We start from the raw sequence: 22,474 nt of genomic DNA on the forward strand, positions 1-22,474 counted from the left end.
TGAATAACTCACGTGGCTGCTCCCTGATGCTAGTTTCATCATTTAACGTCCTGGAACGGGTTCACGTTCGATAATTCCCGCTTTATGACCCTTTTATGACGGTCATATTTCATTTCTACGAGTTGCAGTAGATATCACAGGCCATCCAAACACAAACTCTTTATATTTCTGCTGGCTACATGGTGGATTAGACACAGTCTTATCCATCTGTAAAATCAACCCTGATGACCTGAGGATGGTGAACGCAGCTTATGTTCACCGGTCTTGGCATTTTGACCCGAGCGAGGCAAGCGGGAGTATACAGCATGGCAGCAGAGGATGAGGCATTGATTGAGGTGTTTGAGTGTGTCGAGGCCCACAATCAGGAAGCAGAGAGCTTTCAGGCAGAGAGAACAATCGAATGGGCAGATGCCAGGGAAGCTGGGGAAAATCGTTTTGTCCAGATTTCTCCATCAATAATGTATTCCAGTCAGGGGTTTTTTTTTGTTGTTTTTTTGTTCGACATACTGTAGCTACTCTGTGTATTTTTTGAGAACATAAAAAGGAGATGGAAAGCAGAAAGTAACGTAACGAGTCTGAGAATAAATGGAAAATAGACACAAGATCTGTGGCAAGAGCTGGAAAGTAGTCAACTGACGATTAATTGCGAGCAACACATCCAAACCCTGAGAGAAACGAAGAAGAAGAAGAAGAAGAAGAAGAAGAAGAAAGGGAGAGAAGGAGCTGCTCTACGATCATGAGAAACAGGGAGAAACAAGGAGAAATGTCATGTCAATGTGCAGAAAGAGATGGATTTCAACAACGCGGTTCAAGATGAACAATCCAATTAGAGTGAGCAAGGCTCTTTTTATTACACGAGTGCATCACGTTGTATTTACAAGTTTAATCAAAACAGCCATGGAGATTGTGTCATAACCTGGTTAATGATGTTTTCCCGGCGATGCTGCATCCTCTCTGGACCACATTTTTACAGAATGTTTAATAAAACACTGTCACTCATTTGTCTACATCACTGGTGGCTGGCTTAGCAGAGACTTAGAACAAGCTTAGAATACGACCCACAGGAAGAGCAGTCAAAGACAACAGACATCTGTGATCAGGATAGCAGTCATCACCGAGAGACTTCATTTTCTCACTGACATTTGGTGTGGGACCTGATAATTAACTGGCCTTTTCATTAACAAGTTATTCATGGCTTCTGTGCGCAAGGTTGCTGATTAGTTAACAGGCAAACAAGACGGAGGAATATGCTATGCCTATATTTATTCTTCTTTAGTCCACAAGCTGTTTCAAACACTTGCTTTTTCTCATGCACACAAAACACGGAAGGAACATTGTTTTGAAGATGATGACAAGTGTATGTGGAAAGCAACAGCCCGCGTCTTCAATTATGAAGAATTCAGACCTCTGGGAACACTTTGGCTTTAAGTGAGTGTTTGGCTGACAACCATGGAGCTGCCTGCACTGCCTGCACTGCCTCACAAAGAGCCATACGGACAGATTTCCCTCTGGACGCTGCTGCTGGAGGGGGAAGGTGGGCAACAGAAAGGGGAAAGGATGCCCTTTCGTCCCCAACTTGTTTCTTGGGAGGAGTGAAGAGAATCTGGGGCACGAGGCTGTACAGCTGGAAGAGGAACACGGCAACTGCATGAGCCCAGGCAGGTAGATTGGTGTTGGGGGTAAAAAGCAAGAGGGCATGGATAATGTGGAGCGGCAGGCACAGCAGAACTAAAAGGGAAAGGGACAAAGCCAGGGAGCGGACCCGGTAGGAGTCATGTTTAGGGGGGTCTGCATGACTAAAAGGAGTCTTCCTGGGCTTGATGCACAGCAGGTCAAGGTAGATGACCAGCAGGCAAAGCAAGGGGAGCATGAACACTGTCATCCCATGAACATAGACGAGGAACTGTGGGCTGAGAATGATGTCAGGGGCACACACTCCCCAGTGGCTGCTGTGAATCTCAGCGTAGGTGAAGTTGTGCATGTCTTCCGCGTAAAACTTTGACAGGAAGCCGCCGTATGGAAGGTACTTCCCGATGACCTTGCGGTCATGGTGGTACTTAGGGGGCGGGGAAGGGGTAAGATAGGGTAAAGAGGTCGTCCAGTTGCCATACAGCCCGAGGCCAGCTGTGCCCGGATCAGTCCTGCCACTTCTCCAGGTGTCGAGGCTGTCCGAACCGATGAACTGGGCGAAGGAGGACAGAACGGAGCCCACCCAGCAGAGCAGAACCACGCAGAGAGCTCGTTGACGGGTCATCACTGAGGAGTACCTGGCATTCACAAACATGTGGACGTATTAAAGAATGAAATGAGCACGAGCTGCTTCTACAATCCTGCACTGCCTCGGCGCTCGCTGCTCAATGACACCAAGATGTCACAATGCCGAAATAGAAATTATTTTCTGACTTGTGTAGGAAATCTGCTTCTGAACGAGGTGTACACTAACTGGTTCAAAAAAAAAATATGTAAAACTGTCTCTCTTCCGCTGAAGGCTGGATTTGTAGGTCACTGTCTATCAAATATCAAAGAAAGAAACCATAACCCAAATATCATGGTGAAGGCTGGATTTGTAGGTCACTGTCTATCAAATATCAAAGAGCCTCAGAGCCTATTGATATTTACTCACCCCTGTTTCTCTCAGAAGGCTAGTATATAAGCAGTGTGTGATAAAAAAGCATGCCATACAGCGGCAAATCTTGACATGTTTGCTGCTTTTTTATCATATTGATTTTCTTGCTTTATTGTTGAAAGCATGGTTGAAATTGTTGACTCGTGCACCCACATATTCACCCTCACCCACACATATTAAAGATACTATTAAAACCACAAAACATCGTTGTAATTTACAGTATGTTGCTTTATTATATTTGAAAGAAATATCGTATATGTATTATAAGATATGTAATCTGTACTGTCTTAACATTTGACATTTACTGTTACATTTGTATTGCACTGATTTGTATCCTTACTCTGCATCAGCTGCTTAAACTGATTTAACCCTCCAGACTCACCTGTCCGCCAAGTGATGCTGCAGGTGGGCATCCAGCGTAAGGATCATCAACAGGAACATGGTAAACTGCCTGACCAGCAGGGGGCAACACACCAAGGTTATGCACGTGTACAGACACTGTGGGGTTCGCAGGTTGAGCAACACGTCCACGGGGATCCCGAGTGCAGCCCCTACAGCACCCACCCAGCCCAAGCACAGCCGAAGACAGCATGAGACGCTCCCGGGTTGGAGCCTGGCCCCCTGGGTTCCCTCCTGGACGTCGGCCGCTCCACCACTGCCACTGACAGTCATGCACAATCTCACACTCACCACAATTACAGATACTGATAGGATGCACTGGCACAGAGAGTACAGCCACATGAATTCCATGTCTGGGGGAGATAAAAAAAGGGAGTGAGACACAGACTGAGAAAGGCAAAGGATAGAGTTTAAAATGTCATTACAGATAATGATGTGAAAGAGCAAAAGAAATGCATCGATGCTTATGCAAATACAGCCTTGTTCACTCCCACTTTAGTTGCCACTCCTGCCCTATGTTCCCACCTGGCTCTTTCAGCAGACTGCCCCTGCAGCGTTAACTTACATTGTCAAAGGAATGGTCAAACTTAGAGAAGGACAAAGAATAGAGGGAATACCAATGAGAACGGAGTGGCAAAGGGTGGGGGATATTTGAAGTTAAACATAGGGGTGAGGGACGGAATATTAAAGACACACAGCAAGAGAGGCAGAAAGCACAGATGTGGAAGGAGAGAAAATGTGATGAACGTTTATGCTCGCGGCAGAGAGACGGGCAGGGGGAGCGTCGATTTTTTTGATAGGTATTGGAGAGCTGTAAACGTGCCTGGAGAGTGAAAAGGTCAGGCCAGACCAGACTTGACAGAACTTCTCCACTGAGGATGTGAGCACCATGCAAACACAGAGCAACAAGCACCAAGCTGCGGCAACATAGTGTTAACACTCTTTTCTCTCCTCTTTTGCTGGTCTTTGTGTTGCCTCTGTTCTCCCTCCGGCCCACCGTGCACCATTCGCACACTCATACTCTCTGAAACCCAAATACGCCTAGGCAGTTATGCGTAAATACTTGAACACTCGCACTCAATCACACAAGCGCACACTCTCCCGAGTGAGTCATTTCCAGCAAATTGTTTAAAAAATGATTGACAGCTAATTTTAGTGCATTTTCAAACAAAATAGTCTCGCATGAAGTGGAACGGGTGGATATGGAAATGACAGATTTGCCAGAGCAATATGACACCTGTCCATTCCACGTAATTAGTTTGACCTTTTCAGAACGTTCGGTGTTAGTCGTCCATTTCCCATAATAAACATGACTGGCTGAAATCACCTCTTTATACATCTTCATAATCACTTTACACAGTAGTCTCCTGTCTCACCACTTGAAGGGCCTCAGCAAAATTGATTTAGTGAAGTAATTAATGGAGTTTAATCCACCTCGTGTGAGTTTTCAATTCAAATTGGTGGCTGGTCACTCCCAGTGTTATTAATTGCCTCAATCAATGAAACAACATTCACGATATAGGGCCAAGCCTTTCAGCATGGTCAGGGCTTTTGAGAGTGCTGAAGAGTCAGTGGTGCCTGGATGTTGATGTGGTATCATATAAGTAAATTATGGATAAAAAAAAGGTACAGTTACCTGTTGTGAAGCCCAACGATGACACAGATAGTTCATACAAAGCTCTGTAATCTATCCTCTGGATGACTTTGCTGGCTTTTTATTTCCCTCCAGGATCTCTATCCCTCACTCTCTCACTCTAAACTGTCTGCCCGCACTGACAGAGTATGAACCTGATTCATAAACCTCTGCTTATCCACCTGCCTTCTATCTCTCTCTCTCCTGTCTCTGCAAACATATCAATTGTGTCAATGTTGGAGCATGCTGCCCTTTCCATCGGAGATGTGCAAAGGGCAACACCACCACTGCCAGCTGGGGAAAATGTAAATAAGGCAAATATGCACATATGAGCATGGACAAATACGCAGAAATAAGTTTTATTCTTCGCACTGATTTGTTTGTTTTTTTTGCTCATTTGCTGAGATTCCTCACATTTCCTCTTAATTGGAGAGAGTCAAAGGAAAATAAGAGGTGACGCTTAACTCCAAAGGTAATTTGCTTTTTAATGGAGTGGAATTGAGCCGGAGGTGATAAAGATGAGCGACGACATTACAGTCTTATTTAGGCATCGTTCCATGAAACAAAATAAGCAGACAACAACGGTGTATGAAATATGGCTTGGGTACCTGCAGAGGGAATGCTTGCCTTCAATCAAGAATCTACCTTTAGGCTTATAGATAGATAGATTGACTTTATTTCAGACTCAGGGTCCATAGAGACAAATACATAAAAAGACAGACACAAACAATAAAAGTACATAGGCCTAGCAATGCCTTACAAAGAGACAGCTGTACCAATGTCGCCACAGCTGTACTTTACGTGATCCATGTTATTCCTGTGATCTTAGGTAGATCATTCAATAATACGCTCCAGCAAACAGAGAAATGTATAAAACTCCACTGACAACTAGAGACAAAGCCTGGAGCCACTCTATTGAAAATCGGTTGAGAATTTAATTTTGCGTCCTCAAACTGTTCACTTCATTTTTTAAATGCAAATCAGCTTCATTGAACTGCAGGGCTGACAGTTATGGCCTGGAGAATGTGCATGCATCTCCAAAAAATCACCCAAGCATATCATACTACAACTCATTCTCCCACGGTCTGCCAAAAGGGCCAAACTGCAGGCATGGCACACTGAGCCCAATTTAGCCCCACATAAACAAACCCAAAATACAAATCAAATGCAGAGAATTGCAAAGTAACCTCTGCCTGCTGCAATTTTAAATACAACATCAGAATGTTTGTTGTTTGTGGAAGTGGGGACCTGAGGAGGAGAGGAAGGGGGAATACAGATTACCCAAGAGGAACCATGATTCGTAAACACTGTTACATTGAATGTTTCCTCTCCGTGTACCAGTTTAAATACAATAATATTTGTGGCACCAGAATGTGCTCATTTTAAAAGAGCATATCTAAAAATCTAGATGTATTCAAGGTAATAATACAATAAAAGCTATATTTCAGTGAATATGAACGATTAACAAATTTGGTCTGTGCTGTGCCTCTCGAAGTTTTGCTCATTCATTGTTATCATGTGTTCGGGAGATGTGATGAGCTGCAGCGAAGCGAAAAACGACGCTCAAGTCTCGCGTAATGGAACGAGATCTGCCCGTTTTAACATCACTTGGAAACCCCGTTCCAATCTCTTCCCTTCGCTGTCCACAAGCAAGGTAAAGCGCTAGATTTCTTCCTCTGTTACGTGACACTAAATTGCTTAAAATCTAAAGCATTTCCCCAGAAACCTGGTCATATAGGATATGAGGTACAGATTAACAAATTGGTTGAGCTTTACGCGAGGTTGTTGGATGTTTCTATCTCATTTTACAACGATTTTACTAGAATGAAGCGGTTACACTGTAGCTCTGTTTGTAATGGCTGCCCCCATGCTACCGCGTTGTGGCCTGCTAGCTAGTTGCTAGCTAGCCCGATTTAGCTTTGTATTTCTTGCCGAAATGTGTACATTACCTAACTGTATACCACTACGAAGGGTAACGCCACTGTGAACAAAGCTAAGTAGTTAGAAATGGCCAGTATTCACGACTAAATGGGGCTTATCTTGTAAGGGGTCCGTGAAAGTTAGCTTGTTAAGTAGCGCTTATTTCCTTGCTACAAGCTACGCGTGTAACCAAGATCTCCAACACGTATATCGGCACATAAGTGATGGTTTGGTGCTTCCATTGCAAATTTGCATTTCTGTTCTAGTAATCACATTAGTAGTTAAACGGAGCACACCACACATCTTAGTCGGATGTGCTATAACTCCGAAAAACTGAAGTCGTTAAGCCTGTCGCATGTTATGTGTAACGTTAGCTTACAACACGCTATTTCATCCGCACAGTGAACAGCATCCTGTAAAGAACAGAGAAGCTGTTACGTTACTTAATGAGTCACCAGCTCAGTATATTCCAGTGTCTGTACTGTTTTTAACATCACTGAAACGTGTCGCTCATCTTATTCAGATGCCGGGTGTCACGGTGAAAGACGTAAACCAGCAGGAGTTTGTCCGTGCCCTGTCGGCCTTCCTGAAGAAGTGAGTAAATGTTTTCTACACGCTTATTATTGGCATTGGGGCAACATATTGTAAATGTAGTTTTCAGTGGACTTGGTTTCTCCCAACATGTAGAGTGGATTAGAATTTAATATTTTATCTAGAGCAGCAGCAGTAATGTTAACACTATATTGTAATTTTATAAACTGAATGTCTGGCTGAAAACTAATGTATAAAGTCAAAAATATAGCCTGCACTCAAGGCAACTCCACGTTACTCCAAGGTAACTTGTTGCTATTAGCTCATCCAGGGTGCAGTGCTTATGTTAACATAGTTGTGAATGAGAAATATCACTTTCACATGTTTATGCCAAAGTATGTGTTTTTATATATTATTGGCTTTTATACTTGCAAAGGTTTAATTGCACTTACAGTAATGAGTGTAGTCGCCATCAACTTGAGTAACCGTTTATCTTCACCTCACCTGGTTCACTTGACTGTCTCTACTGAGTCCTCTTCTGTTGTGATCATGCTGTGATCGTGCTGTGATCGTGCTGTGTATGTTGAGAGCTCCTCCACAGTTGGTCCTTCAGTGGTTTAGTACATGCTGACACTTCCTTCCTTGTCTCCAGGTCAGGAAAGCTGAAGGTGCCTGACTGGGTGGACCTCGTCAAGCTGGGTAAGCACAAGGAGCTGGCCCCCAGTGACGAGAACTGGTTCTACATCAGAGCTGGTAAGTCCAAAGATTTGTTTATTTGATCCATCTGTCCATTTCCTCTCTTTGACACGAGAACATTGAATTCACATGCTGGTGTTGGAAGCTTCTGTTGCCTCCCTGACTGACTCTGCATTTGATGTCACTAGAGGGACGTTTAGAAGTTCACATGGTAGTGGCTGTGAGTGCAGCGTGGGCTTATTTGCTCCAAAAATGTCAGCACAAACCCTGCTGTGATTTGATACCCAATTGAATGGTGACTTTTTGAATGCTTTTCCAATCGCTGGAATGATTGACAGCCTATGTAAAGAACATACCTTGATTTAACGGTTCACTTAAACACCCCACTCACCCCTGGTGATGTCTAGTCATGCACATAGTTTTGGTGTTTGTTACTTTGTCTGCCATTGAGACATGACGTCTAATGACTACGGATGATGGTACCGGGGCTTATATTCCAAAATATCTTTGCATTCAGACTTTTTTAGATGATGCATGAAAAGCAAAATATTCTGATGGGAAGATAATTTATACGCATGATTAAGACTCTCACTGCTTGGTGATGTTATCCTCCAATGCCTTGCTTACGAAATATGAAACTGCACTACTTATTCATTTTCCTGTCCTGATTTCTTACTGAGGACGCAAGTCCATTTCCCCAAAATACTCTTTTACCATGTTGAGAGCACACTCAACTCGAAGCAACAGTTACTGAAGCTGCATCATAACACCATGACCCCCTCTGCTCCCACAGCATCCACAGTCCGCCATCTGTACCTCCGTGGAGGTGCTGGTGTCGGTTCCATGACCAAGATCTATGGAAGTCGCCAGAGGAACGGTGTGTGCCCTGCCCATTACAGTGTAGGATCCAAGAACGTGGCCCGTAAGGTGCTGCAGTCCCTCGAGCTGCTGAAGATGGTTGAGAAGGATCCCAATGGGTGAGTACCTCATTTCATTGTACCCACTAGATGGGATCTGGCATTAAAAGTTAGACATGTTGATTATTTCTTTGTTGCAAGTAGGCTGAGTGGCAATTTAGTGTTCAGACACATGATTGTGTTCAGCATGGCCTTGAAGAGGTTTTCTGTTTTTTCATCTGAGCAGTGTATATGTTACCGTGCCACATTCCTTGTATGTGTAACGTACTTGCCAATCAACCTTTTCTGATTAGGGCTGCAACAATCAATTACATTTAAAACCATTTTGAAAATAGTTGTTGGTTAATTTCATATTTGATAAATTGGGCTACGTTATGAGATTAAGTCTCAGAGAAAACAGACCGGTATTTCTGTCGGTTGGTGTTTAATTTAACTAATCAGGTAATTCATAAATTTTTGTTGTTGTTGGAAAAGAGTTTTAAACAAAAGGATAAGGACTCTTTTTTTTCTCTTTTTTTAAATGCAAGAATTCATTTTCTTTTTCTCTGATTAATCAGCGTAATAAATGGATAAATTAATTATCAATCTAGTTGTAAGTCAGTATGTATAATATTAGTTTAGACGTGCATGATGTGGTGTTGTTGTTTTTTGGGCTTAATGTGGGCATGGAGTAGTTAACATGGTTAAGTAGTTATTGGAGGTGTAAGCATTTTTGTATTGATTTTTTACTACGTTGTGTATTCTATTATTTTCCTGTTTAATTTTTGTGGCTCTCTATTTCTTTCAGTGGTCGCAGACTTACCTCCCAGGGAACCAGGGATCTCGATAGAATTGCTGGCCAGGTGAGAAACTAACCCGTCTTCAATAATTATGTTGAACTTCAAAAAAGTAACGTAATTATGAGAGTACTTTGATTTCGAAAAAAGTCTGAGCCAAATCATACGTAGAGGCATAACTTTTCCCGTTTGCTGCAGTGTACTGATCAAAGTACATATGAATGAGTAATTAATGCTGTTGTAGTAGTGCACCCAAAAACACATGAACGCTTGCTGCTATATGCATTTCTACATACGGTAGTATGTCTTTAAACTTTTCTGTGGTACATAGATGATTAGATTCCTGACAAACTGAGCATGGCTGAAAATAAAATACAGGTTGACAGAAAACAGTGGGAGGGGTTTAGGATCTGGTTGTGAAATATGTTTTTTTTAAGATGTTTATTACCCAAGGACGGTGTAATTCCGAGTGTGTGCATCTGAAACGGGACGAATCCATTTACTGATCTGTATGAATACTAATGAGCGATACAGTTGGTAATACACTGAACCTGTATCTTTCTTCAAATCCTTACACGCACTATTGTACTCATGGTGCTAGTTGTAACACAAAACAGATTTGATGTCCAGTTACACCTTCAACGTGCCACTGCTTTGCTTTCGGTTGAACTTTGTAACCCTTCTAGAACAAAAGTCAACAAGCAAATTGAGCCACACTGACCCTCATGCGGGACATTGAGAGATTAACCTGGTTCTGTCAAGCGAGTTATGTGTAGTCTGATTGTGGCCTTAGTTGTGTTATTGTTGCAGTAATGGCATTTCCTAAATGCAGCTGCGGTCTGTGTGGCAACGGTAAAGACAATCTTCCTAAATCCACCGGACCCTTCTCCTCTGTGCCTTTACTTGTTTCCTACTGTCTCTATAATGAAAAACAAGAAGGGGAGTTGACTTGCCACTGCTTTGAATGGTAACCATTGTGCTGTGGAGTTTTAGTATGTATGCTACAGCCTGGTCTATCCTACTGCTATAATTTAAATGCTCCTGAGCTGTTGAACGAATATCCTCGCAGCCTGATTCTGGCCAGGCAAAGGTTGTTGTTTTTTGTCACTGTTTGTCACACTGGTATTTTATGTGACGCCAAGACTCACTCCGGGCTGTGCCGCAAGCGTGTGTGATCACACAAATGCCATCCCTTTGCTTTGATGCGACACCTTGTCTGTTATGGGACTACACAGCCCCGGTGTCACTTCGGCATGCACGTCTTGTCCTTGGGCAAATTTTCCTCTGCCAGCCAAGTGAGTTATGAGTCTTGTGTGGCACGCTGTTGGCATTGTTTGTTCGCCTTCACTTAAAAACGAATCGCAGTTGGGGCTTGTCAAAAATCATCGGAGAGGCAGCAGTGTTGTGATAATCCAAGGGTAAAGGGGGTAAACATGTAGAGGGAATTTCATGCTTGGCAAGTTTGCCGTATGGCACCAGTTTTCTCCCCGTTTACCCATGCTAATGAGCAGCATGCAGATGAGCAGACCTGGGCCCCGCCTACCTGCTGCACGAACCATGTTTATGTGGCTCTGCTGCCTCCTCACGAGTCCCCTCTCTGGGTTGTAGTTTCTGACGGCTTTTTAAGAGATTGAAGCTTTCTCCTCTTGAAAGCGGAGCAGTCTGCATGTCATTTCGGTAGACTACCGGTACTCGTGGTGTTTTTGCCGTCAACTAAAACAGAAAACGGTCTCTCCTCGTGACTGTCCCCAAACTCAAGTCTCCATGAAATTGCATTTTGATAGCATCTTCCTTCCTTAAGTTGCACGTTTCCTGTTCAAACTCAATATTGTGGTAAGACATTTATAAGTAAAGAAAATGGAATATTAAGCAGATGGGGAGTTTCCTTTGATCAAACGCTATGGCAGCATGATAAACCATTAGAATACCTTTTTTTATTTTATTTTTCACAGCAAGTAATTGGATTTTGTTTTGAAGACGACAAAAGTTTGAACTGCACTGCAGCACCTCGTCTGCTCTTGGACTTAATTTATGAATATACCTCATGATGTTTTTGTTTTTCTACAGGTCGCAGCTGCAAACAAGAAAACTGTTCAATAAATCTTTTTTGGAGAAAGTCAAACACTGTGTGCTCTTTGTTTCCAACGCATGTGAAGATGAACCTTAAGGAAAAAAAATTCAGACAAGGCGAGTACTTCAGCAGACCATTAGTCTGCTCAGTATTTCTATGGTCTCATATTTTCTGCCATTGTTCGAGTTGAGCCAATTCTACCTGCAAGGGAGGGACATTTAAAAGGTCGAGATGGTTGACCTGATCAGCTGCTTTCCCCAAAAGTAATAACACTTGAGGAAAGCAAGCTAGTGCTTCAAGTTATCCTCCGCCGGGATCTGTCTGTGTGGTTTAAATAGGCCGTTTATTAGCCACAAAAACCAGGCCAGCTCATGTCATTTAGTCTAAAGGGCAGCTAATGACCACTGGTTGTAGTTTCAGATCCTCATATCCTCTACGCAGCAAAAGCTCACTACTGCGTGCCGTTTCATTAAGTGGGCTGAACAGCTCCCACGAAGCCTTCAGTCTGAGCCAATACATACAGACCCTCAGTCACAAAACACACAGCTGTTAAGCTTTTGTCCTGTTACTGCATCACATGTGGTCTACAGGTTGATCTGTGATGACAACCATGGACAATGGTTCACTTAATAAAGGCAGATTCAATTCCCCATAAAGGTTAAGCAACAACGTTGACTGTTCAATAGCTGGTACGGAATGATGTCATGATTTCGCAGTTTAATTCAGGGCCACAGTGCCACCTAGAGACCGAAACGGCCAACATCAGGTTCTTTAATCAACATAACCATAATATTTAACAAACTCTTTACCTTTCACTATTTTCACCATCACTGCCAACATAACTTGGATATTTGGGAAACCAGTGTCACGAGAAATGAACAGTTTGTGTGGGCGGTTTGTAACAGTCGGCCTTTACTGCTACTTCAGGAACTTCTTATTATCTCATCAAAGAAATGTAAGCAGTAATTGGTCGTTTGTTTATGATCTAAAATGTCGTAAATATTGGGTTCTCAGTTTGGTCGAGCTAAAACAATGTCTTGTGCTTTATTTAAGGAGATGCACTTTAGTGTTCTGTTGCCCAAAAGTTCAATCGGAGAGCATTTGACTGATTTTAATTTGCCGGTGCTTCTGAAATCCTGCAGATGGTGCCAAAGCCTATAGAATATCTATCATGACTATATGTGCACTTTGGGTCGATAGCCTGTGAGGTGTCTACTCGTGTACTAAAAGCACCAGCCTGTTTCTCGTGAAAGTCACTTATTCTAGATAAGACGGGTGCGTACAATACTACGGGTCACTTGAATTTCTGCTACCCCGGCAGTTTTTAACCCCAAATTTGTTTAACTTCATTACAAGCCGGATACAACTCTTCAAATAGTGCTTATCGTAGCAGCTTCAGGAGCTTTCCAGAGAAATATCTGTTGAGCCAATTGACTGTAAAACATCCAATCTGTTTTCTCTCATTTTCAATCTGGGGAACGTAGAGCTTCATACCGGCTTCTTTTCCTTCCGCAGCTCGCTTTGGGCCAGCAAAACTACAAGCACAACCAAATGAGAAGAGGGAAAGAGCAGCGTTCACACATGTGTCCCCCTTGCCGCACTACAGATTGCTTTTATATCGTTGACTCGATACATGTTGAGATTTGAAGAACAATAACTGGAAGGCATTGTTCACCAAGGAGCTGAGCTGTTAGTACAAGGCCTGCTGTGCTCCCTCTGTGTGAGAGTGAGGTTATACTTGGTCCTGTGTTGCAACATGGCGTGTGTTGCTGCAGATCCCTGGACAACGAGCCTGCTGTGTTTGTCATCTACTGTATGCGTCTGTATGCACAGCGCACATAATGCAGTGAGGTGAGCACAAAGTCTCCCAATTATTCTGCACGTCTCTCAGGAAATATTAATCTCTGGTCTTTTTATACACCTCGCTCACTCATCTCCATCTCCTTGTTTTTCCATTTGAAAACCAGCTGCTCCTGAACACCTGAACCCACAGTCGCTCCCTCTTCTCCTGGCCCGTCCCTCTCTCCCCCCCCCCCCCCCCCTTTTCTCCTCTTCATGATCCCTCTTTTTCTTCTACCCTTACATTTGGAAGAGAGGGAGAGGAATAAACATGTCCTTGAGTGGTGGAGAGAAATGTGTGCAATCTGCCAGAGGTTTGCCGTGTTTGTTCACTCTGTTCGACTGCGTGTGTGAGTGTGTGTGTGTGTGTGTGTGTGTGTGTGTGTGTGTGTGTGTGTGTGTGCATCCTGCAGCCATATTTTGTGTTAATGTGATTTCAGCTCCCGTCAGTCAACTTGTTTGTGCACCGATTTATTGTGTGCAGCGTAATTATCAGCAGACTGCACTATGGCAATTAATGCTGTGGAACAATTTCCACTTCCAAATGCACATCCAAGTGGTTTGCCGTGTGGGTGTGTGTAGGTGGCTGCACCTACTCACACTCCCGATTCTTTGGCAGCTCAGCTTGATCACACTGAGAATGGATGCGGACCTGCCTCTCACCTCCTCGGGGCTGGAAACTGCAGATAACTAAGAAATGTCTCTGCTGCATAAGTCTCACTAAAATAGAACCACTATCAAGAGAGCACACACACACACACACACTGTCAACCCACAGCTTCATGCCCTCTGGCATGTTTTCCCCAGAAGACAAGACACCTCAGAAAGTTACCCAGCATTCCCAGTCTTTGGCATATTGAATTAACTGGGTTTTCTTTGGAAAAGCTGGCGCTGATCCCACAGAATCCACTCCTGGCTCAGCCCAGATAATATCAGCCCTTCCTGTCGCACACCACAATGCTTTTCTCATAAACTACATTTGTTTCTTCACAGCAAAACCGTGATCCTTTGTTTCTATTCAGTTTTGTTGACCATCACAGCATCCGAGTCATTCCGTTTTGTGTCACAACCTCTTTTTTTTAATGTACTGATCATCGTGAGCTCGGGTATTTATTGCTGGTCCCGTAGCAAAACTTAAGCCTTAATTAAGTCTTCTAGTACGAGCCAGCGGTTAAACCAACAAAGGAGATGCGGCTCAGAGGCCTCGCATGGTTTGTGGGTGCTGTCCGGCGAGGGTCAGCCTAGTGTGCAAGAATTTGTTTATAGAAATTAGTCCGAGGCCAAAAGGTCAGTGTTTTTAGTCGAGCGCTGAGCTGCTGTCCTCTGCATTACAAGGCTGTAAATGGGAAAACTCCTCCGCCACAAAAAGCCTGCTTTACGCACTTGTTTGTCCCAGTGGGTGGGTCAACACTGATAGATGGATGTGTTTGTTTTTGTGTGGGTGTGTGTTTGCAATAATGAACATGTTTGACCTTGTTGACTTCCTGGATAGTTTCATGTACGTCTGTCTACTGTATGTGTGTTGCTGCTGTTCTTCTGTGTGCTGTCAGCGCTAATCCCTCATCCTCTGCTTGGCCTGAGAGCAGGTGGTGTAAACATGCGACGTGCAGCTCAGCCTGCCTGGCACCACAGGGCACTGTAGCTCGGCCCCTCAGCGTGTGTGTGTGTGTGTGTGTGTGTGTGTGTTTGTGTGCGTCTCTCTCCATAGATTGTGCGTCTGAATCCCCTCCACCTGTCACAGAGGGTGGGGTGCAAAGGGAGGATGACGGGGCCCAGAACAGATGCAGTCTACAAAGCCAGCCGAACTCACTGAAATGCAGAGTGTGTATTCTCTGTGTGTGTGTGTGTGTGTGTGTGTAGGCCATATCACTTCTATGATGTGGCCGTTCTTGTGTGCACGCACATTCAGATCACAGCTTTCAAGTCATTCCCACTTTGATGCTGCGGCCCCGCGCTTCTCTCCAGCGCAGAACAAAGGAGTGACAGAGGGAGGCAGCTAGACACCAGTGTGACACCGAATGGCTGTGGAGAGAGTTGACACAGTGGCAGGCTGAGATAGGAGGAAGTGTGCGTTTGTAGCTCTGTGCTTCGTCGCGTCTCTATCTCTCTCGCTGCCTTACCTCCTATCTCTCTGCATGGAGGGAGGAGAAATCTCCAAAGAGATGCCAAGCAGAGGTGTCCGACGCTGGCCGAGCCACGTCTGAAGCTCGCCCAACGGAGCAGCCTCAGCTCACTTAGATCCTCTTCAGCGCCGCGTGCTCCATTTACAACGATTGGATGAGCCAACTTTGCACTCTGAGACCTTTTTTGCTGAGTTTCATGCCGGGTTGGATTTACTGTAAACACGAGCGCTTGACCGTGGAACTGTTCACGTCAGGCTCGTGGCAGTGACGGGATGGAGGAAAGTGATTGTAGGATATCTGTCAAAGTCAAAGTCAAAGTAGCTTTTATTGTCAATTTCTTGCATGTCAGGACATATAAGGAATCGAAATTACGTTTCCCACTCTCCCACGGTGGAACATAAAGTGCAAGCACGACACATAAAACACTTCCTAGGCTAGGTAAAGACAGATATCCTAGTTAAGACATATACTATACTACAATAAAACATTCAATACACATAGGAACGTTCAATACACATAAAAACGGGAAATATCTCGTAACGTGTGACAGATTAGTGTTGCAAGATCATGAAATGTAATGAAGTATATAGATTTATCGAGTGGTTCGTACATGGCGTGATCGTTTAGCAGTTGTAGCGGTGAGATGTTTTTATTTTTTATTTTATTTTATTGGTTTATTTGAACGGGACAGTGCACATCAATAAAAACATTTCTGCAAATGTGCCAGAGTTAGCCAAAAGGCTATTTTTCATCTGTAGTCCCAAGAGGCAGATGTTGCACAATAAACCTAAAAACAATGTAAGATTAAAGTTAAAAGGTGAAACAATATTGACACTTAACAATGTGTGGACAAACAATGGAGAAAAAATGAGAATAACTATGTTAAAACATGGACTAAAAACAGTATTATGCTGTAGTTGTTTAGACGCTAAAAAACATCCACGTCAGAGGCACAAAACATAAAAGCATGCAGAGTATGTGAAATACATAAATCACTCAGACACAGCTAAACAACTATAAAAGACAAGCATGCAGGTAGATGACGGTCGACCGGCATTTTAAAGAAAGACAGAAAGGTGACAGACAGATCGAGGGAAGTTCCAACACAGACAGAGAAAGAGTTACAATCTAGTGCTGACAGAGCTGATTACGAACTGACCATTTCTGTATTTCATTGTCATTTCATTCTTATGTCATTTCATTCTTTTACACTCTTCCTGCTATCTTCTTCCCCGATTGCCCTTCATGCTTTATCCCCTGGTACCATTACTGCCCTCTTGCCCTTCCCCCAGCCTTACCGTTCGTTATCGGGGCTCAAACCCCCGAGCCTCTGGCATTGCCTTCGTGTCATGCTTTGCCTCGACTAAAGAGGTTCTTTGTGTTCTACAAATCCCTGCACCTCTTTAAGTCACACAACACAATGTACGTAGATAACGACGTTTTCTCCTGATGTGATCAAAGTATGGAGAGAAACAATGGATGCGTTCACAGCAATACATGCAAAGCAAGCATAAACTGCCAGCAGTTCAACCAGATTAAATAAATCCCTTGATATGAAGGTGAAACCCGAAGCAAGTGCACTCAGAATATTCTGTCTTTGCTCATGAAAATCATGTTTGCACAACTAAGACAAGTACAGCGGGTACAATACACCAGAAAGTCTGTCTTTAAACTGTGATGTTTGAGTAACACAGTTGCTTGTCTCGTTCCCTCTTGGGCTTCTTTTTTCATCTAAACATACAATACCTTCATTAACTCATTACGTGTGTGTGTGTGTGTGTGTGTGTGTGTGTGGCTTCATTGTGATTGTCTCGTGACTTTCCTGAACCCGTTTCTCGATTGAATTTGAGGGAGTAACGAGATGAAGCTGTAGAGCTTCACAGGTTCAGCAGCGGGCCCGCCACACTGTACGAGATTGGCTGTAGTTACTGTGCGGCATGCGCTATTTGCCAGACTTTCATTCATGACACCAAACCCTGGTGTCAGGCTGCTGCTGCTGCTATACTCGTCTCTTATACGCTGTGACCTCCACGTCTCAATCGAATGTCCTCGCCCCTCCCTACGGGCAAACATGCCCTTATTTTCTCTCAACATCCACACCTTCTTGACTGCTTCTCCTGTCTCTCCTCAGTTTATTTTCTACATTCCAACCCTATATTGTTCCACTTCTCTATTCTCTCTCCCACTTGCCATAATTCTTATCTTTTTCCTTTCCCTTAACAGATTTTCTTTTCCCTCTCTGGCTGCATGTCTCTATGCGTTTTCTATTTTTCTTTCTTTGCCGCTTGTTTCAAGCACACTATTGTTAAAAAAAAAATACGTGACCGTGGACTCGGGAAACAGTCCGTCAGTCAATGAATGGGCTTTTGTTTTGTTACCGTCCCTCCCTGAAGAGATAAAATAGTCAATCCTTCGGTGTTGTCAATGGGCTACTGTCTTCCTTGCACACACATTTGTGTGTGGGTGTGTGTGTGGGGGAGAGAAAACAAACCCTAGACACTGCCTGTGTAAATGTGCGTGCAAGAACAGTGCGACGGAGAGGTGAGGTTGTTAGCAGGAATCTTATTAACTGCTGAGCTGCTTTCAAAGCTTCCTCTTCTCTTTACCCAAAGTTCTTCGCCAACGCATCTCCTGAGAATCTTCTTCTTCCACGAATAAATTATTTCTCTTTTTTGAAAATAGTGCGACATTTGGCAAAAACAAAACAAACAAACATTATTTTTCACTTTCACATAATGACGCCGGTGACAGTATTGTGCAGTTGTGCTGGTAGGTGAGCCGTGATTAGGCGCCGGTTGGGAGCTGTTGGAGTCATGACTTCAGGGCGGGAGGGAAGCTGAGACCAAATGCAGCATTGGGACCCGTCTTCCGAGAGGGCATTTAATTCGACGACCGGTGCTGCCGTGGCAGAGGTTTGGTACAACATTAGGATAACATTATGCACTCGCCTCTGGGCCTGCTGAATACAGGCAGGCAGCAAATCACAGGGTCATGCCTCTCTGGGTCCTGATAGATAAATTATTCTCCTGGTTTCTCTCCGTCTCATTTTCTCTTCTCATTATTTCATTTTTCATTTTCCATTACACAGTTTATTCTCCCCCCCCCCCCCCCCATCTCTCTCGTCTTTCTCCCATCTGGCTGTTCCAGCTGAGGTCAATACCCACCACTCCGCTGTGGCACCAGCACAGAAATCTCATGAATAACAATGTGCCAAACTGGCGGGCTCCCTGAAAGTGTGTGTAAAACTGAAGTTCATTTTAATATTTAGATTATTATGTAAAGCAAACTTTATTTATAGTTCTAATGTTCCCATCGCAATACTTTTCAGCACTGTTTTACTTTCTCAGTACAATGTCCCAAGTGTGCTGTAAGCTCCAATATCATTCAGGCAAACCTTGTATTCAGACGTGTGGCCTATCTCTGCTGTTTTGTAGCACATTGTACAATGTTACACTCACGGCTGTTCATCTCGTTCAGCCGCTGTCTGTCTGCCTTTCCACACCTGAAGTTCAAGGTCTGGCCATCTCAAAGGGTCGGCCTGAGTTTTTTCCCATGGATCTTGTCTGGTTTGCGCCTTTGTGTCTGAGAAAGAACACTGGGTGTCTTTGAGACAGTCGTGATCTAGTTTTTCACCATTTTGCAGTCCTTCCTGAGTAGATTATTCCACTTTGATTCTCTTCTCCATCCTCTACTTTTGCCCCAAAATATTTTACCGGCGTTTCTCTTCTTCACTTCTCGCCACATTTACTCTCCCTCTCCTCACTTTGTTGCTGCCTAGCTCTGCTTCCTACATTTTCCCTCTTAGCCACCATCATACACCCACCCACCCATGTTCTCTCTCTCTCTCTCTCTCTCTCTCTCTCTACTCAGCTGGTGGGCCAGCCAGGAGGCAGTGCATGCCGTCTGAGGAGCATAATCTGCTCTTTCTCCCACTCCCATTTCCATTTCAATCCTCTGTTCACAGCTGGAACCAAGGCGCTCTGCATGCAGATGAGCAAGAGTTGACTTTTTCCAGAATGTTCATTCAGACGAGATGGGCAGAGGAGGAGGAGGAGGGAGAGAGAGGGGGGGGGGGTGGCAGCAGAGGTAGAAGAATGAAAGATTATGTATTGAAGCAAAGCAACAGTTACTGGCGAAGGGAAATCGTTCAAATTCAACTTCATTGTCATTCAACCGTACACAAGTGCACAGGGAGAGATGAATCGTGTCAGCGGGTCACAACAGCCTCCGAAGAAGAACAAAAACAAGACAAGATGCAGTCTGTCAATCAAACGTCGGGTCATGGCACCACAAAGTAGTGTAAAACAGAACAGTGCTGCTGCCAAAGTAAGGCGGGCAGTGTGTGAGATGGAACAGCGGTTGGCATTGAGTCTTTTGTTTTTGGAAGTAGAAGTAACAGAGCAATCCAGACTCTTTGTGAGACTCAAACACCAAACATTGTCATTACAGTATTTCTTAAACATGTTGATGAAGCTAAGATTTTGCTCACTTAGTGAGTCAAACTGTTTTCGTGCCGAAAAATAAAGAAACCTGATTGCAATAATTTAGTGTAGATAAGACGAATAGCCCTGCGTTCTTTCTAATTCGAAGCGCTTCGAAGCTTTAACCTTCACCGTGATTTATTTTTGAATAATCAATTCTGTACAGAATTACCGGAAGCCGACTCACTCGTGCGCTTTATGACACATTATGATCAGAGACGACCTCTGTTCATTGCTGCCAGCGGTCAAGTGCTTCGTCACCCTCCCTCATATCCTCACAGTGATGACAAATGACCACGAGCTCATCTAGGCCCCTCGTTGATGACATCAGAGTTCAGTTCGGCGGTACAGAAGCTGAGTCATATTGGACTGGCGATCTGTGAATATGGAGGATTGTTTTGGACTTTGGCGCAGTCACATGATCCACTGGCAGCAAACACACTCTCGAACACGCACTCTAATTGATGTTGTTGTTGTGGGACGGGGCCCCTAATGCACTCTTGCTCAAGTGCTGCGTCGCCGGCCACTCAAGTTACAGTCGAATCCCATTGATGTGGAAAAACCATCTGCTGCCAATTGATTACAAAAGCTGATATTGATTTGAACGGGCAAGCTGGGCAGCAGAAGTAATTCGCTCATAAGGACGCAATGAGGTGTGGTCAAATATATTGACCACAATCAGGCTATTTTAATCTTTAATGCGACTGCCATCGTCCACTCCTTGAATTATGACTTTTTTGCCCCTCTTAAATTCACAAATAATGAAAAGGCTCGCCCCTGTCTGTGTGGGTGAATAGAAATGAATGTAATTGAAAGTTCTCCTCCTCCCCCTCCGCACGTGGGTGGCTCCTCTTGCTCTGCCACAGCGGTGTGATAAACAGCCTCGCAACCCGAGTGGCCCACAACAGAGCTGCATTAAATCTCGTAACGCCAAGCGGTCTGGCCGGCCCAGCAGGCCAAGAAAGATAAACTGCACGACCGGTCAGAGGGGTCCACTGGTTTGCAAGTGCTCATTTTTGCTTTCATTGACAGAAACCTTCTGTTTTCGGCCGTTCGCCTTGCTCTTTAACTCTCTCCGTCTCTTGCCCCGGGTCGATTTGCTGGACTGAAACACACCAGTGTCTCCCCTCTCTTTCCCTTCACTCAATCTTTTGATCCTGGCTGCACTTGCCTTATCCCTTCTGTCTTTCATTCTCTCTCCACCCATAAAACCCACATCTCCTTTCCTGTTCTTCATCCTCCTTTTACACGAATTGACTCTCCACACCTCCGACAGCCACCTTCTGCTGTCTTTCTTCCCAATCGCTCTTATTTTTGGCCCCCTCCATTTTTAATTTTCCCTTTCTCCTCCTCGCGCTCTCTTAATGCCCTCCTGTGGAGTCACAGAAGTTCTGTATCGATGGCAACACTCGGCACGCGTGTCACGGTTCCTTAGCCCCCACTGCACATCACTGGGGCTGTAAAGCCATAATTACCCCCCATTATGGGTTTGAGAGGTAGTTTCAAAGGGGGGGGGAGTGGACATGAGGAGAGATGGATGAGGAGAGAAGATCAGTTGGACGCCAACCGATGAGTGAGGGACAAGATGTCGGAGTTTGACAGAGATGAAAAGAACGAAAGATGGTTACGGATTAATAATGCTGGTCAGCGGACCAATCGGATTGAAGACTCGTGTGTGTGTGTGAGAGAGTGACCGTCTGGGAGTGTGCGTCTCGGGGGGGGACGTCCTGTTCTTGGCTCCTGACGTGGGTGGTGGGTGGATTGGGGGGGGGGGGACGTCAGTAGAGATGTTAATGATTCAGGCACCATTGGACACACACACAGATGGGTCCCCATCACTTTGGTTACAGCAGACACACAGACAATGAGCTGCTGACCGCGACCGGTTCTGGATTATAAATCTTCAACATTCCACTTTACTTACAAGCTACAAAATCGTAGAAAAGAAATATCACCTAATCTGTGTCTGGCCGCCTTAATTCAGCTTGTCAGAGCAAGCATACGTGTGTGTATTTGAGAATGTACATAGCAGGTTTAGGTTAGAGGATAACATTGCTTTAGGTCGCATCAGAAAACCCAGCCGGATAGAGTAAACATGCCAATGAGAATGGGCTAACATGTAACCGCGCCATTTAAGTTTGACAGAGGTGGTAACGCTTTCATATTCCTGATGTAACCCCCGGGGCAGACACGGAGGAAATGCAATTGCCTGCAATTGTTGGTTTTGCAATTGTTGGTTGGTTGAAAGACGATTAATATTCTATAAAATGATTCATATTCAAAGCCTGCGGGTTTGAGTGCACAGACGACGCCAACGTCGAGTTGGTGTAGGCCCGATATAGTCCACATAGCCCAGCGGGCATGGAGGAGTGTGAGTGTGTTTGTCAGCAACAGAAAGTGCAGTGCAGAGACGTTGGAGACTTTGAAGGCAAAAAGCTGATTCCTAATTAATTTTCCTCTGA

The 22,474-nt window shown here is 44.3% G+C and overlaps 2 protein-coding genes across 2 annotated transcripts; one reads left to right on the forward strand and one right to left on the reverse strand.

Annotated features, from left to right (window-relative positions):
- Window positions 1–1,399: 1,399 nt before the first annotated feature.
- LOC306781779 (adenosine receptor A1) lies at window positions 1,400–3,376 on the reverse strand (the record flags this gene model as incomplete). Its single annotated transcript, XM_079274796.1, has 2 exons — window positions 1,400–2,267; window positions 3,009–3,376. 2 exons carry the CDS (start codon window positions 3,374–3,376, stop codon window positions 1,400–1,402), a joined length of 1,236 nt encoding a protein of 411 aa, XP_079130922.1.
- A 2,895-nt stretch (window positions 3,377–6,271) lies between these two features.
- rps19 (ribosomal protein S19) lies at window positions 6,272–11,620 on the forward strand. Its single transcript, XM_079274777.1, has 6 exons — window positions 6,272–6,312; window positions 7,102–7,172; window positions 7,762–7,862; window positions 8,599–8,782; window positions 9,510–9,564; window positions 11,566–11,620. The coding sequence occupies exons 2-6, from the start codon at window positions 7,102–7,104 to the stop codon at window positions 11,596–11,598; spliced, it is 444 nt and encodes a 147-aa protein (XP_079130903.1). The 5' UTR covers window positions 6,272–6,312; the 3' UTR covers window positions 11,599–11,620.
- Window positions 11,621–22,474: the final 10,854 nt, after the last annotated feature.

Source organism: Melanostigma gelatinosum (genome assembly GCF_949748355.1).
Source record: "Melanostigma gelatinosum genome assembly, chromosome: 9".
Lineage (NCBI taxonomy): Eukaryota > Metazoa > Chordata > Actinopteri > Perciformes > Zoarcidae > Melanostigma > Melanostigma gelatinosum.